General features: G+C 42.6%; 1 protein-coding gene across 1 annotated transcript; it reads left to right on the forward strand.

The window, feature by feature from the left end:
- Positions 1–6531: 6531 nt before the first annotated feature.
- Positions 6532–14923, forward strand: BNIP1 (BCL2 interacting protein 1). The gene is made up of 6 exons (XM_079968076.1): positions 6532–6763; positions 8499–8591; positions 9098–9189; positions 10026–10127; positions 10791–10909; positions 14350–14923. Exons 1-6 carry the CDS (start codon positions 6680–6682, stop codon positions 14544–14546), a joined length of 687 nt encoding a protein of 228 aa, XP_079824202.1. The 5' UTR covers positions 6532–6679; the 3' UTR covers positions 14547–14923.
- The last annotated feature ends 1801 nt before the right edge of the window (positions 14924–16724 follow it).

Raw genomic sequence — 16724 nt, forward strand, 5'->3', positions numbered from 1 at the left:
TGCATAATTTCAGCAGAAATTTGCATGCCATGATGGAGCTGCTGCTTCTTTTTTTTTTTTTAAGCGTCAAGCCTGCAGTAGTGCTGGCATATCAGAAATGTATCTCATTTAACGCTGGTTATAGAGCTGTGTCCAAGTATTTTACATCAGCCTATTCTGATATACTGAAATAGTGTTGAGCTTCATTGAAGAATAGCGTTTAAATATGATTCATGCTAAGATTCTAACACTGGATCAGAAGAGCGTGGATAGGATAGTTACAGTGGGATATATCTGTTTTTGCAGTCAGGACTTGTGCAGCAAGACAAACTGACAGTAAGATACAATACCCCTTTGTAGTAATTCAGGCTTCTCTGAGCTAATACTGCGTTTGCAGCCTTTTTTGTGCATGTCTGAAAACCAGAATATGATTTTGGTCTAGCATTGAAAAGAGACTTTGAATCTTTTTAGTGGATTCCACACCCTTGCATTTCAGTGTTTTCTATGTATTAAGTTATAGTCTAAAAGCTTTGAAATAGTTGAGCTTTTTAATGGTGACACTTTATTTTGTATCTATTTATATATGTATGTATATCTTAGAAAAGCACTTTGTTTAAAAAAGAAAAAAAAAGATATTGCATTTTATATGATTCCTGCCATTTGCTGCTAACTCTGGGCTGGTCAGAATGCTGCAGCGATACTTGATCTAAATAAAACCTGGCAGTAAAATGTAGAGTAAAGTTAAGACCTTTGCTGGTTTAACCTTATTGTAAAGATGACATAGGCAAGCTGTGCAGCTTTACATTTTAACCAGGGGACTCTGTGGCATTTAAAACAGTCTAGAAAATGGTTGTACTTTTAATGCCAGTAACAATCTGCTTCCTCTAGTGTCATTTAATATACGTTTAGTGTATAATTATCACAAAGATTTTAAAAAAACCAAATGTTCATGTTTTGTTTTGGGAAATTGTGGCATGCATTTTTGGATGATTATCTTTAGAGGAGCTCTCTAAAGGTTTTCAGTGTTCATACACAGTATGTGGATCTTATTGAAGTCTTTGGTCACTTTACAAGTGTAGGCATTGTGAATATTCTCATGTCATCCAAAAGCAATTATACACTTTATTTTTTAAAAGGAGTTCCGAACTCTCTTTCATACACTGGATACTTTAGAGTTTGTTTCCATATTAAAACATGCTCTTGCTAAAAAATTGTCAGTCTGAAACTGAGTGCCACACTTCTATTTTTGAATGGATATGAACTACTTACTCTGTACCATGTATGGTTCTTGTCCTTTACCCATTTTCTCCATTGACAGATTATGATGTGGCTTTATATTGTGCCTTACTTGTATATTAGAACCAAGTTTATTTTTCATTCCCCAGGACTCCTTAAACCCTTGAACCCTTTTGGAAGCAAACTACAATAAAAGCATCATGAAGGAACTTCAAACAGATTTGCTTAGTTGTATTGATTAGTTTGTACTGGCATAGGGTGACCAATTTTTCAGTGGTCTTGGAAGATAGGATTTTTTATAGTAATTCCACTACATCTCTTTACAAAAGCTTCTCTGCCTTTTCTTGAATTTATCAAGCACACCTTGATATTTAACTTTCTGGGGCTCATAAGTACTAGTCTTCTGGCTAGTCAAGGACTGGCTCTTTCCACTCAGCTCTGGCATCAATGCAAACAGTGACACTGTTGTAGGAATTGGGCACAGAGATATACTAAGTCCACTAGTTTGGTCAGTAATTTATTTTTAAATGTAGACTGAAGTGCAGTGGAAAAGAGCAAAAATGATTTCTAACGCAGATTAAAGGTCTTTTGAATAATCTTTAAGCAACAGACATTTCTCAAATACCGTACTGTCAGTGTGGGTTTCACATAAGTCTATACCATTTTTCTGATGTTTGCCTTCATTAATAAATCTGCTTGTTTATTCACAAATGTTAATAATGATGTATTGTTTCTCTTATGTATGTCTTTTTAATACAGCTAGTTTTGAAATGGTAATCACCTCCTATCTGTGTTTGATGGGTTTACTTACAAGTTGCCTTCAGCAGAAATAGCATAGCCAGTCTGTTCCTTGACTTATTTAGCAGTCTTCCTGGAATTCTGTTGAGGCACAGTCAGAATACGTAACATTGAAATTCAGCCTTCCGACCTGAATTTCATACATCTAATCATGCTTTCTTATTTTTCTTTTTTCTTTTTTAGGGTAAGGTTTAGCTGTCAAATTGTCTAGTTTAGTCTGCTATCAGATGGGAGCCTATATTTTCGCTAGCTGAAATGCTGCACAAAAGTGCAGTTTATTTTGTTTTACCTGAGGGATTATACAAAGTACATTTCAATCAGTTCCTAATCCAAAAGCTGATCCTTTCCTTTGAAAAAAAATAATGTTTAAGGGCATTACCACATTGAGAGTACAACGCTTAGTGATACTTTCCAGTGTAAATGGAATGCTTTGTCAACATTGCAGAAATGGCACTTTAGCATATACTTCCTTCACAGCAGTCTAAGCTTGATTGGGTCTCATGGATACGTATTTTCAGTCTATTTAATTTCCCCCAATTGGTTTAGTGCAGTAGAAAGGTGTTTGTGCAATGTGATGCTCAGCCTTTTAAGATGTTAATGAACTTCCACAAGAGCATATTGGTCATGCATTTTTTTCTCCATAAACCGAAACACACTTTATTGGAAGTAAGCCCTATTTGTTCTGGTGAAACTTCAGTTTAGGATTGCAGACTTAATCTTTCTGGAAAGCAAGTTTAAGCCAAAGCTAGGCCTAGCTAAGAAATGAGAAGAAGAAAATAATTGTCTTGTGAGACCAGGCCAAAGCTTCTTCTAACCCATCGTTATCTTCAGAGGCTAACAAGATGCCTCATTTCCCAACAGCTTTCCATGAACTAGGGAATAATGAAACAATTCACTTTTACAGAAGTATAATGCATGAATAATTTTCACTCTCTCTTCTCCTGCCTTAAACATTCTCAACACCTTTTGGCCCATATATATGCTTAAGAATGAACAAAGTCTGCAATTCTAACCTAACTTAACTGCTAGCAGGGCCAACTCTCATTGCAATCAATGGGACTTGCTTCCAAATGAATGGGTTTAGGTTGGGGCACAAGGCTGACAGCATATGCAAACACAGCAAAGCTTTCTGAAAACCAAAAAAAAAGCATATTAACAACCTTGGTGATCTTATGCTTGGGATCATGTTTGTAATGCTGTTTATAATGTTCTGTAGTCCATTTCCAACTGGAGCTCAGACAAATGTATTGAAGGTCTTGTCTCTGTTCAGAAAATTTTATCCTGTTAAAAGCATGATCTGTTTGCAATTTTTATAATGTTTAATGTTGTGTAATTTTTCTTTTTTTTAAAAAAGAGGCACAATTAAAACATTGATTTTGTTTACTCCTGTCACCCTGGGGCCCGAGCACTTCTATTCAGATACAAACTCATCAATGTATGCAACATCCTTTGTAACTGAAAATAAATTGTGAAGAGAAGTTCTGACAGTATGCTGGCTTCTGTGTGTTTTCTGTCTGAGGCACTTCGCTCATAGACCGCTAAGTAACATTAACTACAGCTCCCACATAAGCTTTTTTACTCGTTTGAATTAACAGAAATATCCATACTAGTAATGAAAATGTTTTATTATTTCAGTCAGCAACTGTAGGTTGCAACAGAACCCCCTCAGTTAGGAGTTCTAATCACTACATCAAGAAAAAGCCCTTTGGAATTATGACTTAACAAGAAGATAAAATTAAATATAGTCTAGCCTATTTGCCATTATCTGCTCAAGAACTGCTGTTTCATCCTTCCCAGCCTCAAAGCTTTAGATCCATATAGGTGCTTAAGAACAAACTAAGGACACAATCCCAACCTCATTTATCTGGGTGAATACTTGAGCTTCACAATATTCTAAAACATTAGTTGCTGAGCCGTGATATTTCTGCAGTCTGCCCCTGGTGTGCCCCCAAATTTGTTCTAGAGAATTGGGGGACTCATGAGATTGGGGGGGGGGGTTCAGGAGGGAGAAGTCCCATTCTGTTCATGCAATGTTGGATATCTCCAAAAGTACTACCTAATGAATGACAGGGGACATAATGAGCAAGCAAGCAAAGTGTTACACACAGGAAAATGGTTACTGGTCAACCCTGGTCTCTCTGTTTAGAAGTGTGTAAATAGATTAGACCAGTAATTCCTAAACTGTAGACTGGGGTCAAGTAGTGTTCCATTACAGGTGGCTAAAAAGACTCCTTGGGCTCTTCATCACAGGAGATGCCTTCTGTGTTCCATATACATTGCTTTGACCATGGTTCTTTCCACTTGGCCTTTTCTCTTCCTTCATTGGGAGTGGTAGGGTTCTTAAGTCATGCTTAATGTAGAAATGCTACAGAACCACCCAGCCACAGAAGTAAGTATTGTGTGTTTTATAGCTTTTAAGTTGAACGTATCTCAAAGCTTGCATTCATGCAATGAGTGGAACATTAGAGCAGGACCTGAGTGCAACAGCACACACACTCCTTGCAACTCCCAGGAACTGGTATTCAGAGGCATACTGCCTCTGATTGTGGAAGTAGTGCAGAGCCATAATGGCCTGTAGCCATTGATAGCCTTAAAGGTAAAGGTAAAGGGACCCCTGACCATTAGGTCCAGTTGTGGCCGACTCTGGGGTTGCGGCGCTCATCTCGCTTTATTGGCCGAGGGAGCCAGCGTACAGCTTCTGGGTCATGTGGCCAGCATGACTAAGCCGCTTCTGGTGAACCAGAGCAGTGCACGGAAATGCCGTTTGCCTTCCCGCCGGAGCGGTACCTATTTATCTACTTGCACTCTGACGTGCTTTCGAACTGCTAGGTTGGCAGAACCAGGGACCGAGCAACGGGAGCTCACCCCGTCGCGGGGATTCGAACCGCCAACCTTCTGATTGGCAAGTCCTAGGCTCTGTGGTTTAACCCACAGTGCCACCTGCGTCCCTTTGATAGCCTTAGCTCCATTAATTTGTCCAAACCCTTTAAAAAGTCATCCAAGGTGGCGGCAAAAATGAAAAGATCATAAACTTTTACACCTCGGTACCTTCTGCAACTGTCTGTGAGGGTAGGCCAGTCATGCTGGAGGTTATAAAGTAGGCTGCCACTTATACCCATATGCTCCCTTTAATCCCCAATGAGTATGTTTTGCTAGTGAACAGAGGCAAATACAAAGGGAAGCAAAGATAGCACCCAGAGTCCAAAGTAGCCTGCTTTTCTATAGCAAACCCCACTCACACATATAACATGAACCAAGTGACTAGGCATGGAGAAAGGTTGAAATTTTGACACAAATTCACCCAACGCCCCAGCAGCCAAATTCGATGGTGTTTATTACAGAATAGAAAATGAAGCAAGAGGACAAACGGAAGAGGGAGAATGTTGCTTCAAGAAAATAACAAAGCTAACCTTTTCATTCAAGTCTACCCTAATGCAGCTACTTAGAAACAAGTTTCTGAGCTCATGTGTCAGCATATAGATAGTCAGCTGAGGGACAAAGGACTCTTCAGCAACAGTCACCTTTTAAAGAGTTTCTGGCTCACATAGGTCATTAACCAGTGGCTGGGACCAGCCGTTCACGTCTGACTGGCTGACGGAGGACACCTTTTGGAAGCCGGAGACAGGCGAGGTGTTGATTACTGCTAGACATCTCCATCTCCCTTTAATGTGTAGAATGGGAGATGTGACCTTCCCGCTAATGCAGAAGGAAGACAAGAGATTCACAAAATAACCTCACCTTCCTCTCCTCCCACCACAATGACTCCCAAATCTGCTCTGAAGGACTGCAGGAGCGGAGAGAGGGAAGGTGCAGTTATCTTGCCCGAGACTGAAGTCTGTGCTACCCACACCTGGACTCTGTTGGATACTATCATTGGCCTCGGTTCATGGCTTGCATCACAACAAACCACAATCCATGGACTGAACATAACTCTTAAGGCAAGAATCATGGTTTAGGGGTGAGGAGGGAAGCTGCAGTTATCTGGGTATTCATGGTTAACTATGCCTTTTAAACGAAGATATGTGAACACACCCAAAGCAGATTACATACAATTTAGGAATAGTCAATCTGTAAAGTACAATAAAAAGGATCGGGGGCGGGGGAGAAAGTGAACACACATAAAAGCCCGTACTAAGTAAAATGGTTTCCAGCTACAAGTCCCGCTAAAAAGTCACCAGATTCTGTGCCAAATTAAGGCTCCCTGGGGAGATCATTCCAAGGGGCTGTGCCATAGCAATATAGTGTTGAATCCAGAGTTAGTCGTGCATTGAGCAGACCCTTTGAAACCCATGTGAGTTAATTTAATTGTGGCTAATTCAAACCCCATTTATTTTTCCACAGCCAGTCTGCTCTAAGAATGGCTCCGCTGGGGAGATGTACGGCTCTCCCCCTGTGGCAGCAAATGCAACCGGGCAGCAAAGAGCAAGGCGAGTCTTGCAGCGCCTAAAAGACCAACGAATGCAGACTGGGGGTGGCCGCCCGGAGTGAGGGGTGGGGTGGGGCTGGCTCTCCTCAAAGGGAGGAGCCTCCTCCGCCGCCTTCCTTCTGACGCCGGTTTGTTTTCTTCCTGCTTGTTGGCACCGCCTACCGGGGCGGGGCGGAGGGGCCGCGTTTCGAAATTCTGCTCTTGTCCCCTTTGCGCTCGCCGTAGTTCCTTCCTCCCAAGATGGCGGCCGCCGGTGACGTGCCGGTTCGAGTTTGCAACCAAGAGATCGTGAAATTCGACCTGGAGATTAAGGCGGCGGTGCAGGTACAGCAGGCCTCGGTCAATACATCGCGGGCGACGGGTAGCTACGCGCTTATCTTCAGAGACGCACTTCCGTCTTTTGTTACGCCGGGGTGGGTGGGGCTTCGTGGTCACGCCCCCTCTGGGCAGCCAGGTTCCCTTAGCGCCGCCCTCTCCGCCTGCGTCCTAGCGTAGTCACGTGGCACCTGAAGGCCAACGCAGTTGCAACGATGCCCGCTGTGGGGCGCTGGCGTGCACTTCTCAGGATGCACACAAATGCCAGTTCAGGGTGACATTCCACGCAATTGATGATCCACACAAATTTCCACGTGCCACAGTAGATGCAGTTAAGTCTTTAAGATGCCGCATGATTGTGTTGTTTGTTGGTGGTGCGATGGCAGTTCTTCCTCACAGCTTTTTGGCTGCAGAGGTGTCAGGCTCAGACACTGGACAGGTGCCTCCTCAGCCTTTGAAAGTTTCCACGATAGGAAAAGTTCCTGCAACTTCTCCCAGCTTCAGCTGCGTGGGAAAAAAATCTGCTCACAGTGTGATATTCTCTCTTCTGTGCCGTGATTGGAGGCGGCACTGGGAGCTGGGATGTCAGATGGTGGGAGTGCCTCGTGCAATGTTGCTATGTGAGAAACCTTTGGTAGGGATAAGAACCTTTGAGAATTTCATCACACTGTATATAACTAATTCTTCTTTGCCTCCTGCTCTTTCCCACGGTTGGCAAGCAACAACGCAATGATGTTGCTGTAGATTTCCAGGGCAATCAGCTTCTTAATGATCTGAAAAACATATTTAGTACCCATCAGGGGGTACCCACTGGCATGGTTACAACTTCATGCGGGCAACTTGGGCATCAGTTTTGCATGCTGAAACTTTTAAGCAGTTTGATTAGGTTCTCTATACAGTAATGTGATGAAACAAGCATGCCCTCTGCTCCTTCCTTCCCTTCCCCTTCAGTTCAGTTCTCACAATGCCAGGCTTCCCTAGCTTCCAAAAATAGGCTCAGAGGGGGCCACTTTATATGCTAGTAAATTTATGTGGTGTGCTGTAGTGGTTAAGAGCGGTAGTCTCGTAATCTGGGGAACCGGGTTCGTGTCTCCGCTCCTCCACATGCAGCTGCTGGGTGACCTTGGGCTAGTCACACTTCTCTGAAGTCTCTCAGCCTCACTCATCTCACAGGGTGTTTGTTGTGGGGGAGGAAGAGAAAGGAGAATACTAGCCACTTTGAGACTCCTTAAAGGGAGTGAAAGGCGGGATATCAAATACAAACCCTTCTTCTTCTTCTTCTTCTTCTTCTTCTTATAGAGAGAAGGCACTTCCAAGTAGGAATTAGAGCTGTAAATGTTAACCATTGCATGCATTTACTGTTGTGTGCTCACACAAGGCGAAGCCATGGATAGGTGTACCTGCACAGTGAGTGTGCATCCTTGTAAATAATTGATTTATATGTAGGATTGTCATGTAACTATCTTTGCATGAAGCACATCAGCTACTATGTAACTTTTTGTAGCAGTCGGGGCAGCCTTTAGGACTAAATTCACATTCCTTGTAGATAACATGGATGATATTTCTGTGTCAATTTGCAACCTGTTGGCGGTTGCAATTTTAACATTTAAAATAAACATTTTGTTTTCTTAAAAAGGTTACACTTTATATTTAAAACAATCAAGCTGGCAATTGAACATACAGCCCAAGAGAACATCAATGTAAAAATGTGTTTATTCTATACACTGCTTGTTATTTCCTTTAGGACATCCGGGATTGTATGGGACCTGTAAGTACACTTACAGAACTGAATGCCAAAGTAAAGGAAAAGTTTCAGCATTTACGGCTTAGAATACAGGTGAGGACTAAATAGATGTGGGGGTGGGGAGTTGCTAAATCCTAGAATCGTAGAGTTGGAAGGGACCACGAGGGTCATCTAGTCCAACCCCCTGCAGTGTAGGAATCTCTTGCCTAATGTGGGGCTCGGACCCATTACCTAGAAATTAAGAGTCTCATGTTCTGCCGACTGAGCTCCCTTTTCTGTTACAGCAAAACTGATTGTTGAAAATAGCATGTCACTAAGCATAACAGTTTTTTAGAAACCTGGTTCCCAATTCTGTCACTCATAAGCAAAATGTGACCTTAGCAGCCCCAAAGACCCAACTATCTTTTTGCTGAAAAGGATGTGCTAAAAGAATAATTGTGTATAATTTGATTAGGAAAGAAATACCCAAGAGAACAGCTAGACTTTATTACCAAGTAGGAACAACATTGTAATGAATTTTGTTGTTGCTTGTATTAAAATTGAATAAAAATAATATTAAAAATGATAATATGCACCTGCTGTTCACGGATCTGATTTAGGAGCTTGAGCAGATGGCAAAAGAGCAAGATAGAGAATCAGAAAAGCAAGCATTGCTCCAAGAGGTAGAGAACCATAAGAAGCAAATGCTCAGGTCAGTAAAACCCTAAATATTGTTTACCACTGGGCTGTATCCAATGCTGTGTCCATGTGCAAGCAAAATGGACTTTCACTTGCACAACAAGACCACCTTCCTTTCCTCCTGCCTGCAGCCCTCATAATCTACTCCTGAGAGTTGGGGGACCTCTGGAGCAGATTTTGGGGGCATGTGGGGGACTGCAGGGGAGGAGACAAGGAGAGTAAAGTCCTGTTGTGCGAGCAGGAATCTGTTTGTGCAGCATAGAGTTCTTCCCAATAAGTGCTTAGGCTGAGATCTTGTATCCCCTTCCTCCCAACCTTCAATTGGTGTCAGCACCGACAAACTTAGAGCTCTGACACATGTTTGGCATAGATAAGACTTGTGTGCAACAGTGACAGCATGGAGGGTGTCTGGGTTAGACTCTCAGCACTGTACTGGCTATACGTCTACTCAGAAGTAAGTCCCATTGAGTTCAATGATAGCTGCATAATTCAGGGCATCCATCCAATGCTGTGAGTGTCCTTAGCAACCTTCCAGAGAATAGGATGGGCTGTTATTCATTTCTTCGGACTTCCAGACCTTTTCATTGTTGAACGGACAGTAGAGCCAGGAACAGCGTTCTCATATTGGTCAGATAAAGAGTGGAACATAAAAAGGTGAGGAAAATGCAAGATGCAGCTGTTAATAGTGTTGATATAGCATGTCCGTTAATGATCGTTGTGAATTATGTCAAATAATAATGGAGTGTTACATTTTTAATGTATGCAGTTATCTTTGTTGCTTTGCTCTTGATACAGACAGGGGTGTTTCTATCACCCTTGTGCTAAATCTCACTATATTAATAATTTCAGCAATCAGACAGCCTGGAGGAAGGCAAATCTAGCTTGTAAAATTGCCATTGACAATGCAGAGAAAGATGAACTGCTTCGAGGTGGAGATCCTTTACGACAAAGGTATACAGTCCTTTTATAACTGTGAAATTCAGCTGCCAGGTGTTATGTGGTGGGACTTCCTAAGCCTTTTGTGTCAAGCTCTGCTTTAGGAGGTCACTGGTTGCAGTATTGTGCCCACCTACCTACGAGTAGAATCATAGACTTGGAGAGTTGGAAGGAACCACGAGGATCATCTAGTTCAACCCCCTGCAAAGGCAGGAATTTTCCACCCAACACAGGGCTTGAACCTGCGACCCTGAGTCATGCTCTGCTGACTGACTAGGCCCCGTTTAACTTACTGGCTTCTGAATAGGATTGCACAGTAAGGAGCAAACAGGATCTCAGATCATTAAAATGGTTGCTTGCCATTGTGCCAAGTTAGATGTATTGATATTTGATTACATTTTAATTTTACCCCTGTACTTCAGCCAGATGGATATTTTGGATGAAATGTTTAAAGATTAACCTAAACCTTGTATGGATAATTTGCTCTGATTTCTAATTTAAGACTTATTTTGAAACAGAACGTTAAAGGCGTATGCTTGCATTTGTATGTGTATCTGAATGCTTGGCTGATATCTTCCAGCTCTATGATTCCCATCACTTTTGAAGCATTTTGAGTAATCGGGAATATAATTTTGTTTTTATATTAAGTTTGATTCCCACCCCCTTCTTTTCTTTTAGAAAAACTACAAAGGAAAGTTTGGCAGAGGGGGCCAGTAACATCACAGAGAACCTGATGGGTATTAGCAGGATGATGTCTCAGCAGGTACGGCAGAGTGAAGAGACAATGCAGACCTTAGGTAAGTAAATGACCACAGTGTGCAGTTTTGGTCATTGTTAATAATAATAATAATAATAATAATAATAATAATAGTTGATTGACTCATCAAAGCAACTTAACAACACAGTATAAACACTTCCATTTACAGCAAGCCAACCAATAAAAATTTAAAAACCTTCCACAAACAGGAAGATATTACTGAAAGGCCTGTTCTCATGTTCCACCCTCCAGATCTGCCGTGGAGTTATTAAACTCCCTTTAGTTATTAAATTTCTATACTGCCCTTCATCCGAAGATCACAGGATGGTTTACAATATAAAAACACAAAAGTGCATACCTTCTCTCTCTCCCACTCCCCCACTTCATTTTCTCTCGCTTGCTGCCTCCTACAGCTAAATATTTAATCCTATGCTGGGAAGCACAGAATTGCAGTGAAATGGCAGAGGAGGAACAACATGATTGATTCCCTCCTCCAGTAGCTCTCTTGGCTACTTCACTAGCTATGGAAAAAGAAACACTCCTTTCTCCCTAACCAGCATGTTGATATTATAGTATAATATGTCAAGTCATGTCATATCATGTCGTATCATATCATACATCAGGATACCATGTATCAAATCCAGACCTCTACAGCATGCATGTGTTTCAAATGGGGCTTTTCTTTTTAAAGTGCACCAATAGTTAACTCCCACCCACATTAACTTTTTTCACTCAACTCAAGCATTTCTAAAAGAGTTTTGGACTTTGCGTTAGAAAGACAGAGTTTGGCCTGACAGTTTTCAGCCCTCAAAACTATATCAAATCTGCTGTTAAAATTTGTGGGTCATTTGGAAAGTGGACCAGCTGGACCTTCTGCCTTTTCTTTGCTGGGAGAAACAGAATGGATGGATTCAATAAACGCAGTGTCCGCCTCTTCTCTTCCTTCTCCCTCCAGGGCTGATGGTTGTCTGCAGCTCCTCAGTGTATGCTTCCTCTCTCACTAAGTGACAGTCTTGGCAGTGAGACTGTCCTCTGTTAAAGAGTCCATCCTGTTTGGTTGAGGTATAGCTAGCAAAGGTCACTCGTCTTGAAAAAGCCAGCTGTACTTAATCTACCATTAAAATGTTGTTACGATGGAAAAATGAAGAAGTCCTTACAGCAGCAAGCAATAAATAATCTGGAGTCAGGAAGCCCACAGTTGTCACTTCCCATGATAAACAACCTCAGTCTTTCATGTACCATGAGAATGACAAAACTTTTCTCTTTGGTTGGAAAATAAAATGGCAAAGAAACGTATTAGGTTCTGATAAAATTTCATTCTCAAGCAAAATATATTTGCAAACTGAAATGCCCTTTTGGGGGCCACCTATGTAGGAATATACTGGTTCCTTAGCTGCTTGCTTCTAAACATTTTGCCATTAGTGTGTGTTTTAATTTACCTCCCATAATGGAAACTGAAGCCCTTGCACAGTGGTTCATTTTAGGGCCACTTCTTGCAATGCATTTTGTACTTGGTTGCAAAGCTGCAGTGGCGTAGCGTGGGTTGTCAGCACCCAGGGCAAGGCAAGTAATTTGCGCCCCCTAACCTGTGGATTTTAGCAGGGGGCAGAGAGCTGCGAGTGCGAGCGTGTGCCCCCCCCCAGATGTTGCGCCCGGTGCGGCCGGCCCCCCCTGCACCCCCCACGCTACGCCACTGCAAAGCTGTGTAATTTATTATGATCAGCACACATGTTTTTAGTTTACTTGACATTTCTGCAAGAGAGAAAGCCTAAAAAATGACCTTTTGCTCACTTCAGAGAAAAGGTGCTGGACATCAGAGCAACTTGTGTGTATTAGGAAGTCCGTAAGTCATATTCAACTAAATGGTCCTGCTGGTGGAAGCCTGTGCAAGGACTGCTGCTAGTGCAACAGGGCTTCCCCTAACCCCAGTGTTCCCCCTGTGCCTTCCTTGAGGATTGGGAGAACCCATGAACAACCCACAAGGGGAGTGAGGAGGAGATAGTTCCATCAGGCAAGCAAAAATGTTTACACTGATAAAGTGATCTCCTTAGTGCTGTATTAAATTTCTCCCCAAGGTATTATCATGATTGATTTTAAACAGCTCCTGATCCACATTCTAACCTCGTTTGGAAATGTATCAAAACAGTATCATCTTAACTCTTTTCTTTTCAGTTTCAAAATTTTCCACTCCATTCTAAATTAGCAGCTGGTGAAAATGGACATTCTGGCTTTTAAACTGCCACATTGGAAATCTCACAAAGCCTGTTATCAAGCAACATCAACATTGCAGTATCTGTCATTTTTTTGCAGCGGATAGCACACCATTTGTTATTCTAAAGCAGCAATGCTGCAGCAAGCAAAGGCCCCAGCAGCTCAGTCAGCTGCTTGTGGCTGCAAAGCCAGACAGGATGTATGTGACTGTTGCCATGGAAACAAAGGGGCAGTCCATTCTCCTTATTGAGCACAGGATGTGAGCTCAGTGTGTGTGTCATATGACCTGTACAGGATGTACATGGGTGGAGTTGGAGTTTCTCTCTGTTTGTTGAAGAGAGCAGACATGTTTTCTCTGTACTGAAGTGAAAGACAGGAATAAACGCAATGTAGATACATTTCTGTCTGAGTCTGATTCCCCTCCCTGGGGATATGCTGGAGAGCAGGGAGGAGGAGAGCAGTTGGTGTGTTTTTCTCACAGCCTGAGGAAAATCGCCGGAACGGACCTCGTGTGTTTTTCCTGCCGGGAGTCGCCGGAGGGAGGTCGAAAGAATTCAGCCGGTGCCTGGAGAGATAGGCACATACCTCTGACCGAGCCTGAATTCCAACACCATTGACACTAAATCTACATTTACTCCCATTGCTAATTATGTATTTTCTACTTAGCCAGTTGGTATCATTCCATCTGGCTTCATTATGATATTTTGGACTGATTAGATTTTTCTAATTGCAACTGGGAGACTTGCTTATCACGATCAATTTCACTTATGGGTATGGGCTGGCTCTGATTTTTGTCTTCTAAGAATGGGGCTCCACAGAAAAATGCAAGGCCGTTTGGACTGTGGTGGTCCTGGGATGAAGGCAAATGTTGGGCTGTATTCAGCTAACCCATTTTGCTAATGGAAGCTAGACTTCTTCTGACACAACAGGATTTCTCCCCTCCTGCTGCATGTCTTTCCCCGAACCTTCCCCAAATATGCTCTGGTGGGTTGGGGAAGAAGAGAGGACATCATTCCATCAGGCAAGCAGATATGCTTGCACTAATGGAACAATCTCCTTTGTGCTGTGTTGTCTTCACCAGACTTGTCCTTAGCTTTTCTCAAATGGAAAAGTTCTACAGCCTGTTTCCATGGGGCTTTGAGCCAATGTACCTATTGCACTGTGTGTTGTACTCTGTGCTACAGGACCCAAAGTGGACTTGCATAGTATGTGTGCTTTTGATAGTGCCTTTGAAACACTGGGCTGAAATGTTGCATTTTCTCTTTTCAGTCAGTTCTTCACGAACCATTCTGGATGCCAATGAGGAATTCAAATCCATGTCCGGGACAATACAGCTGGGACGGAAGCTCATTACCAAGTACAACCGCAGGGAGCTGACAGATAAACTGCTCATCTTTCTCGCCCTTGCCTTGTTTTTGGCCACCGTGCTTTACATCCTGAAGAAGAGACTGTTCCCCTTTTTGTAAAATTCTCAGATGAGGAGAGGAAGCATGACTGAGGAAGGATGAATGAAGGCTTTCTCACAAAGACCTGACACTCTTCTAATCAAGAGAACATTCACAAATGTTCATAAACAGAACATATTAGCAGTCTGTGAAGATTTAGACTTGCTTATGTAAGCAGGTTAGGGCAAGGAACAATAAGAATATGGCCTGTTTCTCTGAGAATGGCAGGTGTCAGTTCTGAACTGGATGGTGGAAGACATATTAAGCCTCTCTCTTGTCTTTGGCTTGGAATGTGTATTCCACTTCCTTCCTCCAGAGATCTGTTCCTGAGAGGAGGGGGACTGTGTTACTGAAAATACATTTAGATACATTCCTTTAATAAAGTGTATTTGAATACAGATAGAGCAGGGAGTCCTGATTTTTTAAATAAAAAATGCCTTATGAACTGAAGGAGAAAACTTCACCCTTTAAGTTACAAAAATGACTTTTACTTCAGTTGTTTCCACAGATGAAAGAAGCAACGAGGCGATTTCTAAAATCTCTCCATAACTGGCATTATTGTAAATGTACTGTATCTTCCTTTGTCCATCTGTTTATCTTAAGGGTGCAGCTCAGGTCAGTCCATTTGATTCATTCCAAGATTTGCTTTGGATAGAGATGTAAATTGCTTGGCATATCAGCTCCTGAAACTTCCCTGTCCTTTTCCTGTTTCCTCATCAGTTTAAAAGGCATTGGGATATCTTGCAGGATTACAAGTTGGTGGCATCATCCATCCCTTCTTGTGGCCACAGCTGCACCATTGCAGGCCTGTGAGCATGGAAGGAAATCCCTGTAAGACACTATAGAGCCCCTCCTCCTCTTCCCTGTCATCTCTCAACAGGGTGCATACTGGCCTAAGCACATGGGGTTGTATTCAGTGTCAGGCCAGCAGCATTCCACTGATGCGACAGAACTTCCATGTTCTCTCCTCCCCCTGCGCTGCCTCTAAATTTGTTCTGGATGGTCCCCCAACCTTCCAGACTTGGTCTTGTGGTGAGCGGCTGGAGGGAAGAAGAGAGGAAGACGTTTGTTCCATGGAAGTCTGCTGTGCCAGTGGAACTGCAGCGTCAGATACTGTCCACAGCCATGACACACAGATGGGCATTAGCTGAGCCCAAAGCTATGGATGCAGGCTATGTTAGCACGGCATGAGTTGCTTGCTTCCTGGGATCTGGTCTACGCTGGGCCACTGGCTGCTACGAGCAGCGTCTTTCAGGTAATGGCTGAACATGTTGCCATGCACCCCAAACAATGTGCATCCAGCTAAGTTGCTGAGTAGAGAAGGATCTCAGCTGTTAACTGTTCTGCATATACGCACAGCTCTGCACCCATGATAGATTTATTTGTTTCTTATTATATTATTGTTAGCCTGCCCTTCCTCTCGAAGGAGACTGGGGCAGCAAGCACCAAAAAGTTAATGCTAAGTACAAATAAAATTAAATTTAAAATGTTTAAAACATTTTAAAAAGACTCTGCATTGCACTGCATAATTTAGGTTGGCAACGTGGAAGCAACCTAGAAAAAAGTTTTCAACCGTTAATAGTTTTTGTCCAAAAGTGTTTGACACTGCTGATGCAATTCCAACATTGTGTTGTTGCTCAGCAAACAATGTGGATAATTTTTCTTTATGAATGCCATTCTTTGGGGGGTTTTCGAATATGGATTTGATCAAAAGATGAAAGCAGACATGCATATCTTCATTATCAGTACTGCATGGTAGTGTAATGTATTTATTAAAATCACAAATTATAAAAGCAAACCCCCTCTCCTTTTCTCTTTTTTCTAGTATCGTAAAGGTTAAGGGACCCCTGACCATTAGGTCCAGTCGCGCATGACTCTGGGTTTGCGGTGCTCATCTCACTTTATTGGCTGAGGGAGCCAGCGTAAAGTTTCCGGGTCATGTGGCCAGCATGACTAAGCTGCTTCTGGGGAACTAGAGCAGCGCACGGAAACGTCGTTTACCTTCCCAGCAGAGCAGCACCTATTTATCTATTTGCACTTTGACGTGCTTTCAAACTGCTAGGTTGGCAGGAGCATGGACTGAGCAATGGGAGCTCACCCCGTCGCGGGGATTCGAACCGCCGACCTTCTGATCGGCAAGTCCTAGGCTCTGTGGTTTAGCTTTGAGTGTATTTTCAAATATTTTTCTTTATTTGTAGC

Source organism: Podarcis cretensis, assembly GCF_951804945.1.
Source record: "Podarcis cretensis genome assembly, chromosome: 2".
Taxonomy (NCBI): domain Eukaryota; kingdom Metazoa; phylum Chordata; class Lepidosauria; order Squamata; family Lacertidae; genus Podarcis; species Podarcis cretensis.